The following is a 19,668-nucleotide window of genomic DNA, read 5'->3' on the forward strand; positions in this document are numbered from 1 at the left end:
ACCAAAAAAACCCCCCCCCCCCCCCCCCCTCCAAAACAACGCTTGTTTCAAAGTACTAATCAATTGAAAATTATTTCAAAAAATGATTTCATGAAATATTTTAGGCAAGAACAGCATTCCCAAAATCTAATATTGAGAGTAAATTCAACTATATATATATATATATTGCATTGCCAAAGTTTTCTGAGATGTTCCGGAGACATAATAAATTCTAATTTGACCATCGTTACTGTCAAAGTCCTCAAAGCACACATCATCCCCATGCAACTCATCTATCCAATTTCTAACAAATACATGGCTTCTGTCCTTGGCCATTCTTTCCTGTTTTCCTCATTGCTGATGCTCTTCTTGATCCATTCTGCACAATTTGATGTGCAAACCAAAGAACTGCCGCGAAACTCAGGACTATAACCTTTGCATCAAAATTTTCAATAACCTTGTTGGCCTGACTCATCTGACTATTCCCCTAGCTCTGAAAAGTGCTACCGAGACCTGTGTTTATACTCACACTCCTTAATAAAGCTACTACTCCAGAGGTTAGAAAGGTTCTTGGTGAATGTGTACAGGATAATCAGCTAGTTGTGGAGGGTTTTCAGCAAGCATCTATGGAATCAGCAACACCAGCAGCAATATCTGCCTTTGAAAGGGGTATGCCTCCTGCTTTCCCAGTGAACCCATATTTCTTTTTAATTGAAAGGATTAAGCAGTTGGACATTCTCATTTCCGTGTCTGATTTTGCTGGGGTAACGTCTGTGTCAGAACAGGCACCTGCTGAAATCCTGACTACCTCGTTGAAATTGCAACAGTGTTAAGGCAATAATAACTTTTTTGGAGGATGGGATGGATCAGTATCTTTTTTTCTCCGCTGTTTACATCTTTTTTTCTCGATTCATTAATCAACACCACCTTAATTCGTGGCTCTACAGATTTATATAGAAATCATTCATGTCAAGTTGTCAAACTCCACATCTCATCTGCTATAATGCTGTAGTCCTTTACATGCAGTCTCTCCTACAATCATTTTCACCTAAGATGAACAAGAAAATGATTTCAGGCTTTCAACTCCTGCTCATTTCCTAGGACTTCTTTATCGGTGCAGACTGAACTAACCATCGAACCAACTCTTGAACACCGATAGCGCAACAGATCCAGAATTATAGAATTCCTTAATTAGTGAGTATATGACCATGAAGATGTGAGTATATGACTAAAGATTGTTGTGCAAGCATTTCTGAAGGTATCTACAGGAAATTACAAAGGACTGCTGAAAGCATGTGAATCGACAGCACTGAAGTATCTATCCGTTTTGCCGAAGCAGGGACCTTTGCCCCCTCGAGACCAATTGGATGAGTGTGAGATTGTCTTTGCACTTCGATTATTTTTATTTAATTAGATTATCATAATCCTTCTATTTATTATTCTTTGTTAAATTTATTTTTAATTAATTTTTATTAAAAAAATTAAATAGAATGATCTTTCTATTCTTTATTCTTTATTAAATTTATTTTTTATTTTATTCTTAAATTAAATAGAATTGACAACTACGTTGATTGCAAACTTAATTTTGTAACGAGATATCCATTGTAAAATAACAATGAATCTCCAACAAATCTTTTTTTTTCTTTTTCTTCCAAATATAATATCAATAGAAGTTTATTTTTCAATTAGTCTGATATTATTGTCTATAGTTTAAATAAAATTATTAAACTACCTGATCTAAAATTTTCTTGCTTTTTTAAAATAGCACCGTCGTCTAAGCTTCCTTCAGTACACAAAAATTTGACCGGCCCGCAGAACTACATTACTTGAGATTGCAATGAAGCAATGGCTGGTCATTGAAAGAAGCACAATTCTTCAAAAACCCCACTAGCATAAAACTTGAATCAAGATACATTATGTTAAAAACTGTGAATCATGAATTATTTTAAAACCTATAGGGATAATTTGTCAATTTCTATTACAGTAACAATATCTTACACAACCAAACATACATTCTCTTGACAATCAAAGGATTAAAAATCTGAACACCAAACAACCTAGCACGATTCCCAATTTGAAGTAGAGTGCTATCGAAAAAGCTGCAGAAATCGATCCATCTCTTAAGCCTGCCAAGATTCAGCAGACAATGTTACATCCAAGAAAACCCAAGGATTTTTTATCATTATGTCTTACAAAACACGAGTTAGGACCTTACCTTGCTAGCAATGTTGTTGGAGAGCCAGTCTAGTCCCTCATAGAGACCTTCACCAGAAGTGGCACAGGTGCTCTGGATATACCTGCAATAAACACACAGCTCAGATGACATCCATGGGATATTTACATGGCAGCAAACTATCGAGAAATTGGCAATGGACATGTTATCAATTACCAGTGGCGTTGACGGAGTGAATGAAGACCAAGCTTATCTGTAATTTCAGCAGCATTCATAGCATTTGGAAGATCTTGCTTGTTTGCAAACACAAGTAGCACAGCATCCCTCAATTCATCCTATTCAAACAATAAATTTCCATTATTAAAAAGCATAAAGCCACAATAGCAAAAGTAAGAAGTGAGAGTTAAAGCTTATGACTACCTCATTCAACATCCGGTGCAGCTCATCCCTAGCTTCAACCACACGGTCACGATCATTACTATCAACCACAAAGATGAGCCCTTGAGTGTTTTGGAAATAATGCCTCCACAATGGTCGGATCTGTGCAAATTAGAAAAGCAATTTGAGAAAAAGTAATCCTTGTACCAGACATGAGATATGAAAACAAGATATTGTATTCTGACAGCAGAACTTGAGTAGGTGACCCTGTTCATAAACTGGCAATTCTAAGTTCATGCTTCCAAAAACCAGAGCTAAAATTAAATCCTTATTTGATCAGCATAAAAGACAAGACAACAAACAGAGAAATAGCTTAGGATTTTCAAACCATGACAGAGAGACTGGTAACTCGATTATTCAACATCAAACAATTTCTTAAACATCTGTAAGGATGCTATTACGGTCCGTGCAAACACAAATAAATGCACAGGGAAACATTTAAGCACTATCATTAGTGATTGTGCAAAGTGATGACCAGATACTCACAGAAAGGCAAAGGAAAAATTGAGATAAGGTGGCTTTATTAATATAGCCTATGAATTCGTTCATGACAAGCATATTGATTTTTGTTGCTTATAAATGCATAAGAGTAATATATAAGTATACCCATTTATGATTGCAATTTATAATTTATGATAATGCACGCCACAGCTGGGATGTCCTTTCCTCACAAAGATAAAAGGAAAAAACTGAAAGACAAGGTGGCTTCAGTAGTGTAGCTTATGAATATGTTATGTGCTGGTGGAGGACCAACTAACCAGCACAAGACCGTCCATAAGCACAAGCATCAGTGAGAACTTCAACCACTCACAGCAACAAACAATGAAATCAAAGATGGCTCTAATCATTATAGGTTATGTTTTTGTTGCGTGCTAAAGAAAAGCATATAATCAGCACGAGACCATTCATAAGCACATATATAACCAAAGACAAACTTAGACAGCGACGGTGTCTGCATGTGCTTACAATTGTAGAATTTCAGCCATGCAATGGATAGCTTCCGCTCCTAAGAAAAAGAAAAAAAAATGTAACACTAAGTAGCTAAATCCATGTAGCTTATGTTTTTTTTTTTTTTATGTTCTGATGAAGCAATATCTAATCAGCACAAGACCTTCCATGGTACAATTTACAATCAAAGACACCAAGTACAAACATAAATGCACATCATGTTAGGCTAAGTCAATGATTAAAGTTGAAATATTAATCAATCAGCAACTCAAAAAGATAAAAATTAAATAGTTTTCCTAATGCCATTCGAAGTTCTCATCACAGTATAGCAGAAGTTTCCGTACCTTGTCCTGACCACCTACATCCCAGACAGTGAAGCTTATGTTCTTGTATTCCACAGTCTCCACGTTAAACCCTATAATGAAATCCACATATAAGCATCCCTTACCCAAACCAAACAAATTCAGCACTAAAACAACCCTGAAATACCAGTAATATTTCGAGGACATACCAATTGTTGGAATGGTGGTGACAATCTCTCCGAGCTTGAGCTTGTACAAGATGGTGGTCTTACCAGCAGCGTCGAGACCCACCATGAGAATCCGCATTTCTTTCTTGGCAAACAGACGGCTAAAAAGTTTGGTGAATGAGAGCCCCATCTTTCCTTGTTCTCAGCTGCATCAAAAACAAATCAGTAAATCAAAAACTCCAAATTCAGACTTAAAAAAAAAGATAAATCATCTCACAAATCATATAAAAATCAACAGATCCAAAAGATCCAAACTTTAACACATTAAAAACCCCATTCCTTTCAATTCCTTCACTTTCCTTCCATTATTTCATACTAAACCCAAGTTCTATAGATTCATGATCTCCCTTATGCTGATACCAACTAACAAAACAAGCACAAGGGTCGTCAAAAGATTCAACAAACATCCCAAAACAGATCTAATCTATCACAGGTCAGATCTATGAACCCTTTAAAACAAAAACAAAAAAACAAACTTTAGAACCAAAATAAGACCAATCAAGATCTACAGTAATAACATCAACAATATATATAGAAAGAGAGACGACTTACAGAACGAAGACGAAGAGAGAGGGCAGGATCCACTAAGAAGCTGTGCAGAGAAAGGAGATGAAAGAAATGAGAAAGAGAAGGGGATATTTATCTATGGGCGTATAGAATCTAGCCATGGACGTGAGTTAACGCCGTTAATGACTTAATGACGTTAGTGTCGAAGTGAGATTCAGTTTCTGGACCGTACTTTTATTTTGGGACGGTGGATTTATTATATTTCTAATTACTAGTTTCATTTATTATTTAATTTGGCAGAAATATTAAATTTTACCATTGTGTTTGTGTGCATTATTTATTTTTTTTAATTTATTTTAAATTTAGTTAATTAATTTTTGTGTTGTCTTCGATTACTCAGTAGCTAACTTCTATCGATTTTTAATATTAAATTGAGTTGAATTGGTAAGAAAAAAAAGAAAAGAAAGAAAGAAAGGAAAATGTTCATTGATACCTCTACCCATGATTATAGAACCTGACTTGAAGTAAGATTTAATTGAAACTTCTGACTAATAAAATAAATAAATTAAGATTTAGAAAAATTATAAAAACAGTGCGGCATCAAGAAAATAATAAAAAAATAATAATAAGAGGAAGGAAAAATCATATTATGCTTAAGAAGAGATAAAAGAGTAAATTAGCTAAAAAAGAGGGGATTCTCTTCTCTTCCGGCACCTGCAAATATCTTAGAGGGGATTCGAAGACTTGAATAATATCTAAATCAACTTTAGCAATTTCATGCAATTTAAACAGTATATCAAGTAGAAATCATGAATTTTGGAAAAGAAATATAGAAGAAATACAAATTAACTATGAATTGATTGAGATTAGGTTATGCTGGATATTAAATCTATTGGAATTGATGAAATAAAAAATAAAAACATGGAATCGTTAATAAGCCAAGTAGCTGGCCGGCCAAATAGGAGAAGCTAGCTAGGTTCATGATGTAGAGAGGCACAAACTGAAATTTCTCTTAGAAGTCGGTTCTACACATGTATTCACATCTAGATTCTGTTCATGGCACCAGGAAAAGTAACATGTGTGTCTGAAGACTGACAAGCTTTCAACACGGGAGATGTACATACATTCGGTCAAGGTTCTACAGCATTATTGTAATTTAAAATGGCAACCGCCAGAATCAAGCAATGGCTGGTCAATGAAGAACCATACTCTACAAAAGCCCCAATAGCATAAAACTTGAATCAAGATACATCATGTTAAAAACTGTGAATCATGAATTATTTTAGTATCTATTAGGGATAATTTGCCAATTTCTATTACAGTAACAATATCTTACAAAACCAAACAAATACATTCTTCTCTTAACAATCTCGTAGGATAAGGAATCCTTGAACACCAAACAGCCTAACAATGTCTCCCAAATTGAAGCAGAATGCTACCCAAAAAGCTGCAGAAATCAACCCATCTCTTAAGCCTGCCACGATTCAGCAGACAAAGTTACATCCAACAAAACCCGAAGACTTTTTATCATTATTTCTTACAAGACACGAGTTAGGACCCTACCTTGCTAGCAATGTTGTTGGAGAGCCAGTCTAGTCCCTCATAAAGACCTTCACCAGAAGTGGCACAGGTGCTCTGGATATACCTGAAATAAAACACAGATTGGATGGCATATATGCAACAGCAAACTATCAACATATTCAAAATGGAGATATTATCATTTACCAGTGGCGTTGACGTAGCGAATGAAGACCAAGTTTATCTGTAATTTCAGCAGCATTCATAGCATTTGGAAGATCTTGCTTGTTTGCAAACACAAGTAGCACAGCATCCCTCAATTCATCCTATTCAAAAAATAAATTTCCATTATTAAAAAGCATAAAGCCACAATAGCAAAAGTAAGAAGTGAGAGTTAAAGCTTATGACTACCTCATTCAACATCCGGTGCAGCTCATCCCTAGCTTCAACCACACGGTCACGATCATTGCTATCAACCACAAAGATGAGCCCTTGAGTGTTTTGGAAATAATGCCTCCACAGTGGTCGGATCTGCACAAAAAAGAAAAGTAGATTGAAAAACAATTCCTTTACCATCAAACAGTGACATGAAAAAAATGAATGAAATGCCCACAGTATTTAGGATAGAGCGACGGAAAATGTCTCCTGGGTGACAGACCGCACATGAGCAGGTTGTTTTTTATACACATGATTCTAATTCAATTTTAATTACATCCTTAATTGATCAGCATAAATGATAACACAGACAAATTCAATGCAAGCACAAATACATACATTGCACGAAATATAATCATACACATTAACAACATGACAGTGGATATAAGATTTATGTACACTGCACCGTTGAAAGCTTTCCTCACAAAGACAGGAGAACTGAAAGACAAGATGGGTTCATTAATGTAGCTTACGAATATGTTATGTGTTGGTGGAATTCAACTAGCCAGCACAAGACCGTCGATAAGCACATAAACAACCACAACTTCAACAACACATCATTTACAATCACAGACAACAAAACATCTGCCATATCATGGGTTGTCATTACTCATTCCAACAAGAGGATAAACCATGAAAGACAACATGAGCTCTACTCAATATAGCTTATGTATTTGTTGTGTGCAAATGACAAAGCATCTAATCAAATTCAACTTTAACTACATCCTTGATTGATCAGCATAAAAAAATACAACTGAATTCTACCTATGCACAAATACATGCATTGCACGAAATATAATCATACGCATTAACAACATGACAGTGGATATAAGATTTATGTACACTGCACCGTTGAAAGCTTTCCTCACAAAGACAGGAGAACTGAAAGAAAAGGTGAGTTAATTAATGTAGCTTACGAATATGTTATGTGCTGGTGGAATTCAACTAGCCAGCACAAGACCGTCGATAAGCACATGAACAACCAAAACTTCAACAACACATCATTTACAACCACAGACAACAAAACACTTGCTCATTCCAACAAGAGGAAAATCCATGAAAGACAAGATGGCTCTACTCAATATAGCTTATGTATTTGTTGTGCGCAAATGACAAAGCATCTAATCAAATTCAACTTTAACTACATCCTTGATTGATCAGCATAAAAAAATGAAACCAAATTCCACCTATGCACAAATACATGCATTGCACGAAATATAATCATACACATTAACAACATGACAGTGGATATAAGATTTATGATGTACACCGCACCGTTGAAAGCTTTCCTCACAAAGACAGGAGAACTGAAAGACAAGATGGGTTCATTAATGTAGCTTACGAATATGTTATGTGCTGGTGGAATTCAACTAGCCAGCACAAGACCGTCGATAAGCACATAAACAACCACAACTTCAACAACACATCATTTACAATCACAGACAACAAAACATCTGCCATATCATGGGTTGTCATTACTCATTCCAACAAGAGGATAAACCATGAAAGACAACATGAGCTCTACTCAATATAGCTTATGTATTTGTTGTGTGCAAATGACAAAGCATCTAATCAAATTCAACTTTAACTACATCCTTGATTGATCAGCATAAAAAAATACAACTGAATTCTACCTATGCACAAATACATGCATTGCACGAAATATAATCATACGCATTAACAACATGACAGTGGATATAAGATTTATGATGTACACTGCACCATTGAAAGCTTTCCTCACAAAGACAGGAGAACTGAAAGACAAGGTGGGTTCATTAATGTAGCTTACGAATATGTTATGTGCTGGTGGAATTCAACGAGCCAGCACAAGACCGTTGATAAGCACATGAACAACCAAATTCTACCTATGCACAAATACATGCATTGCACGAAATATAATCATACGCATTAACAACATGACAGTGGATATAAGATTTATGATGTACACTGCACCATTGAAAGCTTTCCTCACAAAGACAGGAGAACTGAAAGAAAAGGTGAGTTAATTAATGTAGCTTCCGAATATGTTATGTGCTGGTGGAATTCAAGGAGCCAGCACAAGACCGTCGATAAGCACATGAACAACCAAAACTTCAACAACACATCATTTACAACCACAGACAACAAAACACTTGCTCATTCCAACAAGAGGAAAATCCATGCAAGACAAGATGACTCTACTCAATATAGCTTACGTATTTATTGTGCTAATGGAAACATAGACTACAAAGGCATGTATAAGTGTGCATCTGCTTCTACTAGTAAAATTTCAGCAACACAATTGTTAGCTTCTCCTTTCATACAGAAAAAGGAAAAATGGCAACATTAACCGGTTAAATCCATGTAGCTTATGATTTGATTCTGTGCTGATGGAGCCATACCTAATCAGTACACGACAGGCACATTTTACAGCAAGAGACAAGCACAAACACTTTGATACATATAGACAACAATTTGATAAGTTTTAATAATATCAATGACACATATTGACAACAATTCAATAAATTTTCCTAATATTGTCATTATTGCCAAAGTTCTCATTACAATTTACAACATGTACATACCTTGTCCTGGCCACCAACATCCCAGACAGTGAAGCTTATGTTCTTGTATTCTACAGTCTCCACATTAAACCCTAAATAGAAACAGACAATTAACCAAACAATACAAGAGTGCACGATAAATTCAGTAATGAGATAACTATAAGGTACTGGTAAATTTCCATACCAATTGTAGGAATAGTGGTGACAATCTCTCCAAGCTTGAGCTTGTACAATATGGTAGTCTTACCAGCAGCATCAAGACCCACCATGAGAATTCTCATTTCTTTCTTGGCAAAGAGACGGCTAAAAAGCTTAGTGAATGAAAGCCCCATCTTTCCTAAATCAAACCTGCATCAAAATCCCAACAATCAATCTTAAAAAAAAGATGCCTTTAACACCTTCCATAACATTCTATTGATCACGCCAATCAATCAAAATAAACAATACATGCAAGCAAGCAAGATCTTAACCAACATTTACAAACACAAGCAAAAACTTTCCTTTTTCATACTGTTTCACAAACATGTTCAATCTATCAGAGAATGAAAAAAAAACAGTAAATCAAGAGATCCAAGCTTATATACATGATAAAGTCTTCTTTTCAAATCCTTTATTTTCATTTCAATATTTCACACCAAACCCGAATTTTATTGATTCATGAAATCCCTTAAATCAACACCAGCAAACAAAACAAGAAAGAGGGTCATATAAAAACTCAACAAACACCAAAAAACAGATCTAATCTAACATGGATCAGATCTATGTACCATTTTTAATAAAGAAAAAACAGACTATACAACCCAAACAAGAACAATCTGACCAAAGCCCAGATCAAGATCTACAACAACGATATCAAAATCAATAGGAACAGAGAGATAGCGATGGCTTACAGAGAAAGGGAGGGAAGGAGAGGGCAGGGTCTACAGAGAAGACAAGCTGCCCAGAAAGAAATGAAGGAAATAGTAAAGATACGGGCTCTATTTATCGATCTTCGCTTGATGGAAGCGATGAGTTAACGGCGTAGTGATTTAACGAGGTTAGGGTAAAAATTGATATTCAATTTGTAGACCCCACATTTTTTGGTTGATTTTCGAAGGACCGTTTATTTTCTTGTTTTTTTTTTTCAAGAGACTTTTTTAAAAAATATTTCTTATAATTTTGATATAATATATTAAAAACAAAAGAATTTCTAAAAAAATAATTAAAAATTAAAAAAAACAGAAGACATTATGTGTTGTCAAATATCACAACAAAAGAAGTATCGAAGAAAAAAATTGGAAGGTGGCCAATTAGAAGAATAAGGCACTGTTTATTTTTTATCGGTAATTTTTAAAAGTGTATTTTATTTTAAAATATATAAAATTGATATTTTATTTTAATAATTTTGACATGTAAAATTAAAAAAATTATTTTAATATACTTTTAAATAAAAAATATTTATAAGTCATTACCGAACACATAGCGAATAGCCATTTTTTTTTTATTTATGTGGGGTGTCCGGGTCAGCTTACACGCCCCACGACTAATCTCCACGGTCCACTGAACATTCTGCAAGCCCAGTAAACAGGTAAGGCACCACATAAATGACAGACATGCATAATAAAATTCGAACCCAAGTGCAGAAGAAGGGACCCTCCCACCGCTAGGCCAAAACCTCACTGACAACGAATAGCCATTCTCGTCTTCCTGGTGGTTGCCTCGCTATATATTTAATTGATTCGGTCACACGACAGCTTGGCTTAGTCAGCATTTCAGCCAACGAAAGAGTCATTAATTTGCGTAGCTTAACCAATGAGATTCTGTTGCTTTCTTAATGGGCTTTTAATCATAACTCTAAACTCTCTCAAAACTGATCTCTGCCCAAAAAAAAAAAAGATTTTATTTTATTAAAACAATTTTGACTTAATCTTCCTGTTGCTTTCTACACAACTCGGAAGTGTTTGACCCTTCAATTTTATTAAAACAAGTTTATTTTGTTTTTTTCCCCTATTTATTCCTATATTTTTAAAGTATTTTAAAAAAAATTAAATTTTTTATTTTTTATTTATTTTTAATATTTTCAAATTATTTTAATATGTTAATATCAAAAATAATTTTTTAAAATTAAAAAAATAATTAACATATATTTTAATACAAAAAATTATTTAAAAAACAACCATAACTATATTCTTAAACAAGTTTCATCTACACTAAGTTCAGATTAAATTTTATTGCATTAATCAACTTTAATTGAATTAAGATAAATTTAAATTGAATTAAATTTTTTAATTTTTTAAGTCAAATTATTATGTTGAATGAATTGTATTTTTAATATTAATACTAAAAGAATAGCAAGCCCCATTTTTTCTACTCCTTAACACTATCAACTAACCAATAATGTACAGTGCTTGAAAAAAAGAAGAAAAGGATCACATTTGAAATTGGTTCAAATCTGATGTTTTTATGGTGAATAAGAACCTGCTTCAATGTTTTAGACAAATAGCTTCAACATGAGTACAATAGAAATAGAAATTCTTTGAAAAGCAAAAATTACCAGAATCCTTGTAAAACCAGGATGATCCATGCCAGTTCATGATTTTGTGGGGTGGAAAGGCTTTGATCTAACCCTTTCTTTTCTTGGATTTGATTCATTCTGAGTTCTGCCTCGTTAGAATTGCTGTGGAACAGAATTTGTTGTCGATAGCAGAAGTAAAAATAACCATGACTAGCTCACCACCACCCTCTTGCTGTTTCTTCAGTATCCGTTAGTCTCTCTGTTTCATCTCTTGCTCGACGCAGAATTCATGTTCATGTTGTCAAAGGTTTGAGCAGTGGCATCTTGCTTGCTCAAAGCCAATCCAAAGATGATGATGATGATGATATTGGAGTCCATAACCTTACGATTGGGTCTGAAATCACTTGGAATTTCAAGGAGAATACATGGCGAACGATGAATCAACATTTATTGTTTTTGTTTGGATGGATTTTAGATTTTGGAAATTCCGTCAATGATGAAGGGCTCCGAAATGCACTTTACATAACTGACAATTGTCACAATGACATTCCTGGTGATTTTTTCTCTGCATTTTCAGGAATTTTTATGCTTTTTTGTTACTATGTTGACTGCGAAACAAGAAGACGCATGAAGCGCATACATATTGTTCCTGATAGTTACAGAAAAGAGATGGACACTGCATAATTAAGTGAGTATTGATAGTTACAGAATGAACATCATAACATTTTTCATATCAGATCTGCAATGAAAGACACTGCTATGCAAGTTGGGATGGGATCCAGTGCATAGAAGCAGCTGCTTCGACTACAGCCTCCAAAGCGCCGGGGATGGGATACAGTGCATAGAAGCAGCTGCTTTGACTACAGCCTCCAAAGCGCCGTCGATGGCTTACTCTTCACCGCATGCTGCATTGGATTTCTTTTGCCGGATCGGCAGCCAACAAGGATGATATCTCCATGTAACCTATCTAATTACTCTCTAGAGACTTTTGACAATGGCACCAACCGGAAGCATGGCGCAGCTTTTGATAGAGAAGATTTTGCGTTGTTCTTGAAATTGCAAACATGCCAACGTAAAAAGTTGGATTGCCCTTCTAATAAGGAATCTTCTCTAAGAACTACAAGCAATTCTCCCGTACACACCTCCTGGAAAATTCAATATCTGTCGCCTTCTTGAGAAGAATGAGAAACGAAGGTACTGCTGGCTAATCTTTTGCCATTTTCTGCTATGATTGTCACTGAAATTGGATGTGTTAGGAAGCCACTAGTCATATATAGCAAGCACAACAACTATTGATAATCACTTAATAGTAAATAATTGATCATTGAATTAATTAAGTTTTTTAATATAAAAAATAATATTTAGATATTGCTAATAATATATTTTATAGTAAAAATTTAAACGGTGTGGAGTTGTTCTTCTTACTCAATTAACTTAATTAATCTAAAAATAATTTGAATAATTTGGCATAATTTTTTTTTAATTGACATTATTTTTTTAATATTTAGATAATATTATATTAAATTACTCAGATTAACTTATCAAATCTATAAGCTTAGTTATAATACTATGGTAATTTTATAAAAAAATATATTAAAATAAATTATAAAAATATAATTTCTAATCAACCTAATATTAAAAAATAAAATTAAAAAATTAATTAAAAAATAGTAAAAAATAACTTAAATTAACTCAGATTAACCTATTAAATCCACAAACTATAGCACGAAATTATGATGACCATGTAAAAAAATAAATAAAAATAAATTATAAAACTTAATTCTTACTGAATTTAATATTAAAAAATAAAATTTAAAAAAAAAAGAAAAAACAAAAGCAAAAATAAATAAATCAAAATACCATTCCGTGAAACAATGTTTCGTGAGAAGATAAAAGATGAATTCACCTTTTATTATCTTTTATTTAATATGTGTAAAACTTACAAAAACCATTATTATTTCTTGTTCATTTTATTTTATTTTCGGGCAGCTTTTGTTCTGGTCCGTTGGCTAAGGACAGGTTACATTCCATTAATCATGCCCCCAACACTCTTTATATTAAACCCTTATTATTATTATTATTTTATCATTCTACACTTAATGAAAATTAAATTCATTTCTCAAATAATTTCATTAAGTATATTTCTTACATTTAAAAACTTCTTATAAAAATTAACTACAATATTTTAAAACCTGAATAAATTTAACAAATTAATTGGAGATTCAACTAAATCATAATTTACACTAATTTGAGTTGAAAAATACAAAATTAAAACACTTAATTGATCTTGTTTAAAATCAAGGTTGAGTGGATGATTTAATGGATTGTAGTTTGATCTGTTTTTTTATTAAAATAATATTATTTTAATTTTTTAAATTTATTTGGATTAATATGTATCCTGTCCTGAGTTGATTTCTAGGTGGTGTCTCAAAACTATTTTTAACTACAAAATTAAAATTTTTAAAATTAAGAAAAAATTAACCATAAAAACTACTTTTAAATCATTTCCAGGCCAACTAAGAAACCATTTCCGCGTAAATTTTACTTTACTTTCCTACGACAGGTCACTCAGACACCCCTTGTCATCTTTAGTTACACTACACGAGTAACTAACGCTTTATCCCATTTTTTCCCACTGTTTTCGGCTTCCGGGCACCATCAAAATCTAAACTTCAACAGTTTCTGCCATCTGGGTTCTTTAGTTTTTTGTTTATCAATGCGGTTCCGTTTGATTCCATATAGAAGTTATTTTTCAAGCTCTGCTGCAATAACCCAATGTCAAATTTCGTATTTTGCACGTCTTGGCCAAATAGACAGAGCTCGAAATATATTTGATGATTTACAAAGCAAAACAGTTACTTCTTGGAATGCAATTGTGGCTGGTTACTTTCATAACAAACGGCCAGGTGAAGCCCAGAAACTGTTTGATAAAATGCCTGAGAGAAATACGATTTCTTGGAACGGATTGGTTTCCGGGTACGTTAAGAATGGAATGATTTCTGAAGCGCGAAAAGTGTTTGATAAAATGCCTGAGAGGAATGTGGTTTCATGGACCGCGATGGTTAGAGGGTATGTGCAAGAGGGATTGATAGATGAGGCTGAATTATTGTTTTGGAGAATGCCGGAAAAAAATGTCGTTTCTTGGACTGTGATGTTGGGCGGTTTGATTGAAGATGGACGTGTTGATGAGGCTAGACGGCTTTTTGATATGATTCCAGTGAAGGATGTTGTTGCTAGCACTAATATGATTGGTGGATTGTGTTCGGAAGGAAGGTTGAGTGAGGCAAGAGAAATTTTTGACGAGATGCCTCGAAGGAATGTAGTTGCTTGGACTAGTATGATTAGTGGGTATGCAATGAATAATAAGGTGGATGTGGCTAGGAAGTTGTTTGAAGTAATGCCGGATAAGAATGAGGTGACATGGACAGCAATGTTGAAGGGGTATACGAGGAGTGGTAGGATTAATGAGGCTGCTGAACTTTTTAAGGCAATGCCTGTTAAACCAGTTGCTGCTTGTAATGAGATGATCATGGGGTTTGGATTGAATGGGGAGGTGGGGAAAGCGAGGTGGGTGTTTGATCAAATGAAGGAGAAGGATGATGGGACATGGAGTGCGTTGATCAAGATTTATGAGAGAAAAGGATTTGAATTGGAAGCGCTTGCTTTATTTAGTTTGATGCAAAGAGAAGGGGTCAGGCCAAATTTCCCATCCATCATAAGTATTCTTTCCGTTTGTGGCAGCTTGGCAAGTCTTGATCATGGTAGACAGGTTCATTCACAGTTGGTAAGATCCCACTTTGATTTAGACATATACGTTTCTTCAGTTTTGATCACGATGTATATCAAGTGTGGTGATCTTGTGACAGGAAAAAGGGTGTTTGATAGGTTCTCTTCAAAGGATATTGTCATGTGGAATTCCATTATTGCTGGTTATGCGCAGCATGGTTTTGGAGAGAAAGCCTTGGAAGTTTTCCATGAGATGTTCTCTTCAGGTGCTGCACCTGATGAAATTACCTTTATTGGAGTTCTCTCAGCATGTGGTTACACTGGGAAGGTTAAAGAAGGGCTTGAAATTTTTGAGTCAATGAAATCAAAATATCAAGTGGATCAAAAAACTGAACATTATGCTTGCATGGTTGATCTACTTGGCCGAGCAGGGAAGCTAAATGAGGCAATGAATTTGATTGAAAATATGCCTGTGGAAGCAGATGCTATTGTTTGGGGTGCTTTATTAAGTGCATGCAGAACCCATAAGAATTTGGATTTGGCTGAAATTGCGGCAAAGAAACTTCTACAGCTTGAGCCTAGCAGTGCTGGGCCTTACATCCTGCTATCAAACCTCTATGCATCCCAAAGCAGATGGAAAGATGTTGCGGAACTGAGAAAAACAATGAGAGCAAGGAATGTGAGCAAATCACCTGGCTGTAGTTGGATTGAAGTGGACAATAAATTGCACATGTTCACTGGGGGAGGCAGCGCAAGCCATCCTGAGCATGAAATGATAATGAAAAGGTTGGAAAAATTAGGTGCATCTTTAAGGGAAGCTGGATATTGTCCTGATTGTAGTTTTGTGATGCATGATGTAGATGAAGAAGATAAGATGCACAGCTTACGGCACCACAGTGAGAAAATGGCTGTTGCATATGGACTTCTGAAAGTGCCAGTAGGGAAGCCTATTCGTGTGATGAAAAATCTCCGAGTCTGTGGGGATTGCCATTCGGCAATTAAATTAATAGCTCAAGTAACTGGAAGAGAGATTATTTTGAGGGATGCTAATAGATTCCATCACTTTAAGGATGGCTTGTGTTCTTGCAGAGACTTCTGGTAATTACAAGCACCTTATTAATGGATTGATGCCAACTTTGGTCGTGGTTTTTGAAGCCAAAATCAGGATAGAAACCTTACATGGGCTCCTCCTTCAGAGATTTTGGTGCCAAAAGATGTTGTATGGAGTAATCCTGCATTCAGATGATTATATTAGCAGTCATTTGAATGCTGATGAATTAACTAGTAGCATTCTGACGGGAGTTCTTAAAAGCCATTATGAAGTCCAGGTACAGTCATGCATACATTTTCTCCAGAAGAGCAGAAAAAATTAAAGGAAAAAACAATTTCAGAAGTTTTGCGTATTAATTATCAAGGCTACAGATTTTGATGCTTTGGTGCATCTTTTGGATGTCTGTGCCTACTTCCTCATATTTGCAGTATTCGGTACGTAAAGAACTGTCCTCCAATAAGCGCAATCAATACTTTTAACACTGGAAGTTTGCAAGAAATAGAGTGGACAAGCAGCCGCCAAGGATTAAAAAGTAGAAGTCTTACAGTTGGTTCTGGAGTATGGTTTTTAGAGGGAGAAACTTCCAGCTTTCCATACATGCTAAATCCTTACGTTAACAATCTAACTAAGAAGTTTTGCTTGGTTTAAGTTTTTGTTTTGTATGTATAAAATGTTTTGAGTTATTCCAACCAATTCAAGTAACGAGATTCAAGGATTTTACTTTTCCATTATCCTATGTACGAACATCTTCTGACGCTTCTGCAGGTTCTAGATCCATGAAATGATAGGAGTAAAATTTGATCCGAGGTGCTTGGGATACAAAGTATTGTTGATTGACATTCATAGGGAAAGAAAGTGATCATATGTCTGGTATGAATTTTGAATGTTTTTGTTTTAACTCTGAAAAGGTCTTTGGTGCAATGGCATAACGGAGTGAATTTTGCTATTCAGCCAGAATAAGAGAAAGGCATTGCATGAAAACACAATTTTGCAGGATTTATGAATGCTTGATCTTTTATCAGGAGTGTAATCTGACCATCTGAGATTTTTACTGTTAGGTGAAATTAATTCATAATCCATCTTTTAACATCGTTGATAACCTTGAATATGAAAGATTCAACAATATAAAAATGCAAAATTAAAGCCCACCCAACTGAGCATACATGCAACCTTGTTCTCAGCACAAACTTTTATGCTTGTTTTTCTTGTTCTTCCGCAGGGGTATCATGCTTGTTTTTCCTTTCTTCTTCCATTTTGTTTAGTAGTGTGTTTTCACCGAACTTTTATGACTTTTGTTAAATGACCAGCTCCTGCCTTTTAATTGCAAGTTGACTTCGGTCGCATATTTCTACAGCCCTGGTCCAATATTCATAGAAAAATATGCCATCCAAGTGGGACCTGGACCTGTTGTAGCTTGCGATGCCTTTTAATGTGGTCCAATGAAGATGACTGAAATGAATCAACTAGGATGCTTTCTTTCAAAGTTGCTATAAACAAGTGGTTGATTACATAACGTCATGGTATTGCATCATTCAAGAATGTTTTATCCTTTTTATCCTTTTGCACAATAGCTACTCAAATTTCTTCTCTGATAATTGTCTTTGTTGTTCCTATTGGGCTCTGTGATATCTCAAACTGTACCTGTTATTGGCTAAGCACTTTGATCCTCTAATATTTTTATCTTTGGAGTTGCTGATGGAGGAGGAGCATGACTTTTCAAAGCAAATAATAATATGATGAGACAAGTATCTAGGAAACACTGAGCATCATTTTGGCTGCCCCAACACAAAAGAAAAGGGTGCTTTAAGCAACTGGCATGAATTATTGGTGGCCACCGTGCCTGTGGGCAAGAGAAGCATCCTCCTAGTTTATCATTAAAGTAATGTTCCATATCTCCTCCTGGTCCAATTTTTTTTTTAAAAGCTTTGACAAGCTGTAAAGCCTGCAGCCATTTCCACAAAATTCTTCCAATTTCCAAAGGGACTGCCCATAGAGTTGCAGGCTACCAAACTAGGCCTTGTTTTTGTTGGAAGGAGGTATGCACTGCTGAAGTATCTCGGGCTCGTACAAGAATACAAAAACACAACATGAGCTCTCATCGATCGAGGATAAAAAATACAAGATGAGCTTTCAACGATCAAGTGTTTACATGGCCTAGCGTTGCCACTTCAAAGAGTGAAGTTATCCCACTACTTGGAAAATATCAGAAGGAAAATAAAAATCTTAATTATTTCGTAGAGCCAAATAAACAAGAGAGGCAGGATAAAATATTTATGTGATAATTCAGCACAGCATTAATGCTAACAATCTAAAAGCTTGACCATCTTCTCACCATGAAAAAGAAAAGGAAAAAGAAGAAGAAAAAGAAAAGGCCACCTAGCCTGATCTCTACAATGAAAGCTTTAGGTCCAAGTCAGTGCCTTCTTCTCCCTTATCCTTCTTCTGTTCGTGCTTTCTCTTGGAAGGACCAGCTACCTGACTACTATCCTTGCCATCCTCCGAGAAATCTTCTGGCTGAAATGATGGATTCCAATTCACAATAACTTTCTCTTCTTCCACTTTCAGCTTGATCTCCTCTCTCTCTTTAAATATTCCATTTGAGTTTCTTCTTATACGATCATGCATTTCTTTGTTGCGTCTCAGCAAGGCAAAGAACTTCTCCATCTTCTCTTCATCTTCATCTTCATCTTCTTTCTGTCTTTCTTGTGCTTCAATACACTCCATCTTCCTCTTCTTTGTCTCCCCCTCCATGCCTTGCTAGCTTTAGCTATTTCCTCAAACAGAAACAAAAACAAAGACAGAAGCGTAAGCAATAGACTATAGAGCATATCTTAGCACATTGGCAAGTAGGCTATCCAAACCACATTAATTCTACACTTATAGCCAGTGACTAGTGAGCCAACGACTAGAACCCGTGTGAGTTGACTCGATGGGGTACCGCACGTCTCATAAGAAAATCTGTGACAGAAATGGGCTTCGGGCTTCATATAACATAACAATAACAAACTAAACTTGAAACGGAAAGAGGTCTGTAACAGGGCGAAGTAATATTCACGCATATACGCGGTAGATTTGAGCTGTGTTTTTTTACATTTTTTTTTATTATTATTTTGGCCCCTTAGCTTTTTTTTCCCAACAATTGAGTCTTTTAATTGCAAAATTAATAGCAAATTGCTTCATAGTTTTTGGATAAGGACAAAATTGAAAGGAGAAGAACCAACTTAGAAAGGGCCTTGGAAATAGGTGGTGAGTTTAAAGATGGTGCAAAAGGTACAATTTAATCCTCTAATTTCCAAACTCGGACTTTTTTTGACCCCTTATGTTTTT

At 35.1% G+C, this 19,668-nt stretch overlaps 3 protein-coding genes across 6 annotated transcripts; 1 reads left to right on the forward strand and 2 right to left on the reverse strand.

Moving 5' to 3' along the window:
• Positions 1-1,850: 1,850 nt before the first annotated feature.
• On the reverse strand, positions 1,851-10,065 carry LOC105125189 (ADP-ribosylation factor). Of its 4 annotated transcripts, none has more exons than XM_011025528.1 (7): positions 9,961-10,065; positions 9,255-9,418; positions 9,092-9,162; positions 6,504-6,623; positions 6,300-6,418; positions 2,195-2,276; positions 1,851-2,105 (listed from the first exon to the last, which is right to left on the reverse strand). In XM_011025528.1, exons 2-7 carry the CDS (start codon positions 9,400-9,402, stop codon positions 2,100-2,102), a joined length of 546 nt encoding a protein of 181 aa, XP_011023830.1. In that variant the 5' UTR covers positions 9,403-9,418; positions 9,961-10,065; the 3' UTR covers positions 1,851-2,099. The 4 variants fall into 4 exon arrangements, with proteins under 4 accessions (XP_011023830.1, XP_011023832.1, XP_011023829.1 ...); XM_011025530.1 differs by lacking the exon at positions 2,195-2,276 and adding an exon at positions 6,138-6,219; XM_011025527.1 differs by lacking the exons at positions 6,300-6,418; positions 6,504-6,623; positions 9,092-9,162; positions 9,255-9,418; positions 9,961-10,065 and adding exons at positions 2,369-2,487; positions 2,573-2,692; positions 3,883-3,953; positions 4,050-4,213; positions 4,620-4,727.
• Positions 10,066-14,115: 4,050 nt separating this feature from the next.
• LOC105125191 (pentatricopeptide repeat-containing protein At1g56690, mitochondrial-like) lies at positions 14,116-18,697 on the forward strand. Its single transcript, XM_011025532.1, has 2 exons — positions 14,116-16,618; positions 17,670-18,697. The coding sequence occupies exon 1, from the start codon at positions 14,281-14,283 to the stop codon at positions 16,390-16,392; it is 2,112 nt and encodes a 703-aa protein (XP_011023834.1). The 5' UTR covers positions 14,116-14,280; the 3' UTR covers positions 16,393-16,618; positions 17,670-18,697.
• A 32-nt stretch (positions 18,698-18,729) lies between these two features.
• LOC105125255 (protein NIM1-INTERACTING 1-like) lies at positions 18,730-19,092 on the reverse strand. Its single transcript, XM_011025621.1, has one exon. The coding sequence runs from the start codon at positions 19,090-19,092 to the stop codon at positions 18,730-18,732; it is 363 nt and encodes a 120-aa protein (XP_011023923.1).
• Positions 19,093-19,668: the final 576 nt, after the last annotated feature.

This window comes from Populus euphratica, unplaced genomic scaffold (assembly GCF_000495115.2).
Source record: "Populus euphratica unplaced genomic scaffold, PopEup_1.0 scaffold28.1, whole genome shotgun sequence".
Lineage (NCBI taxonomy): Eukaryota > Viridiplantae > Streptophyta > Magnoliopsida > Malpighiales > Salicaceae > Populus > Populus euphratica.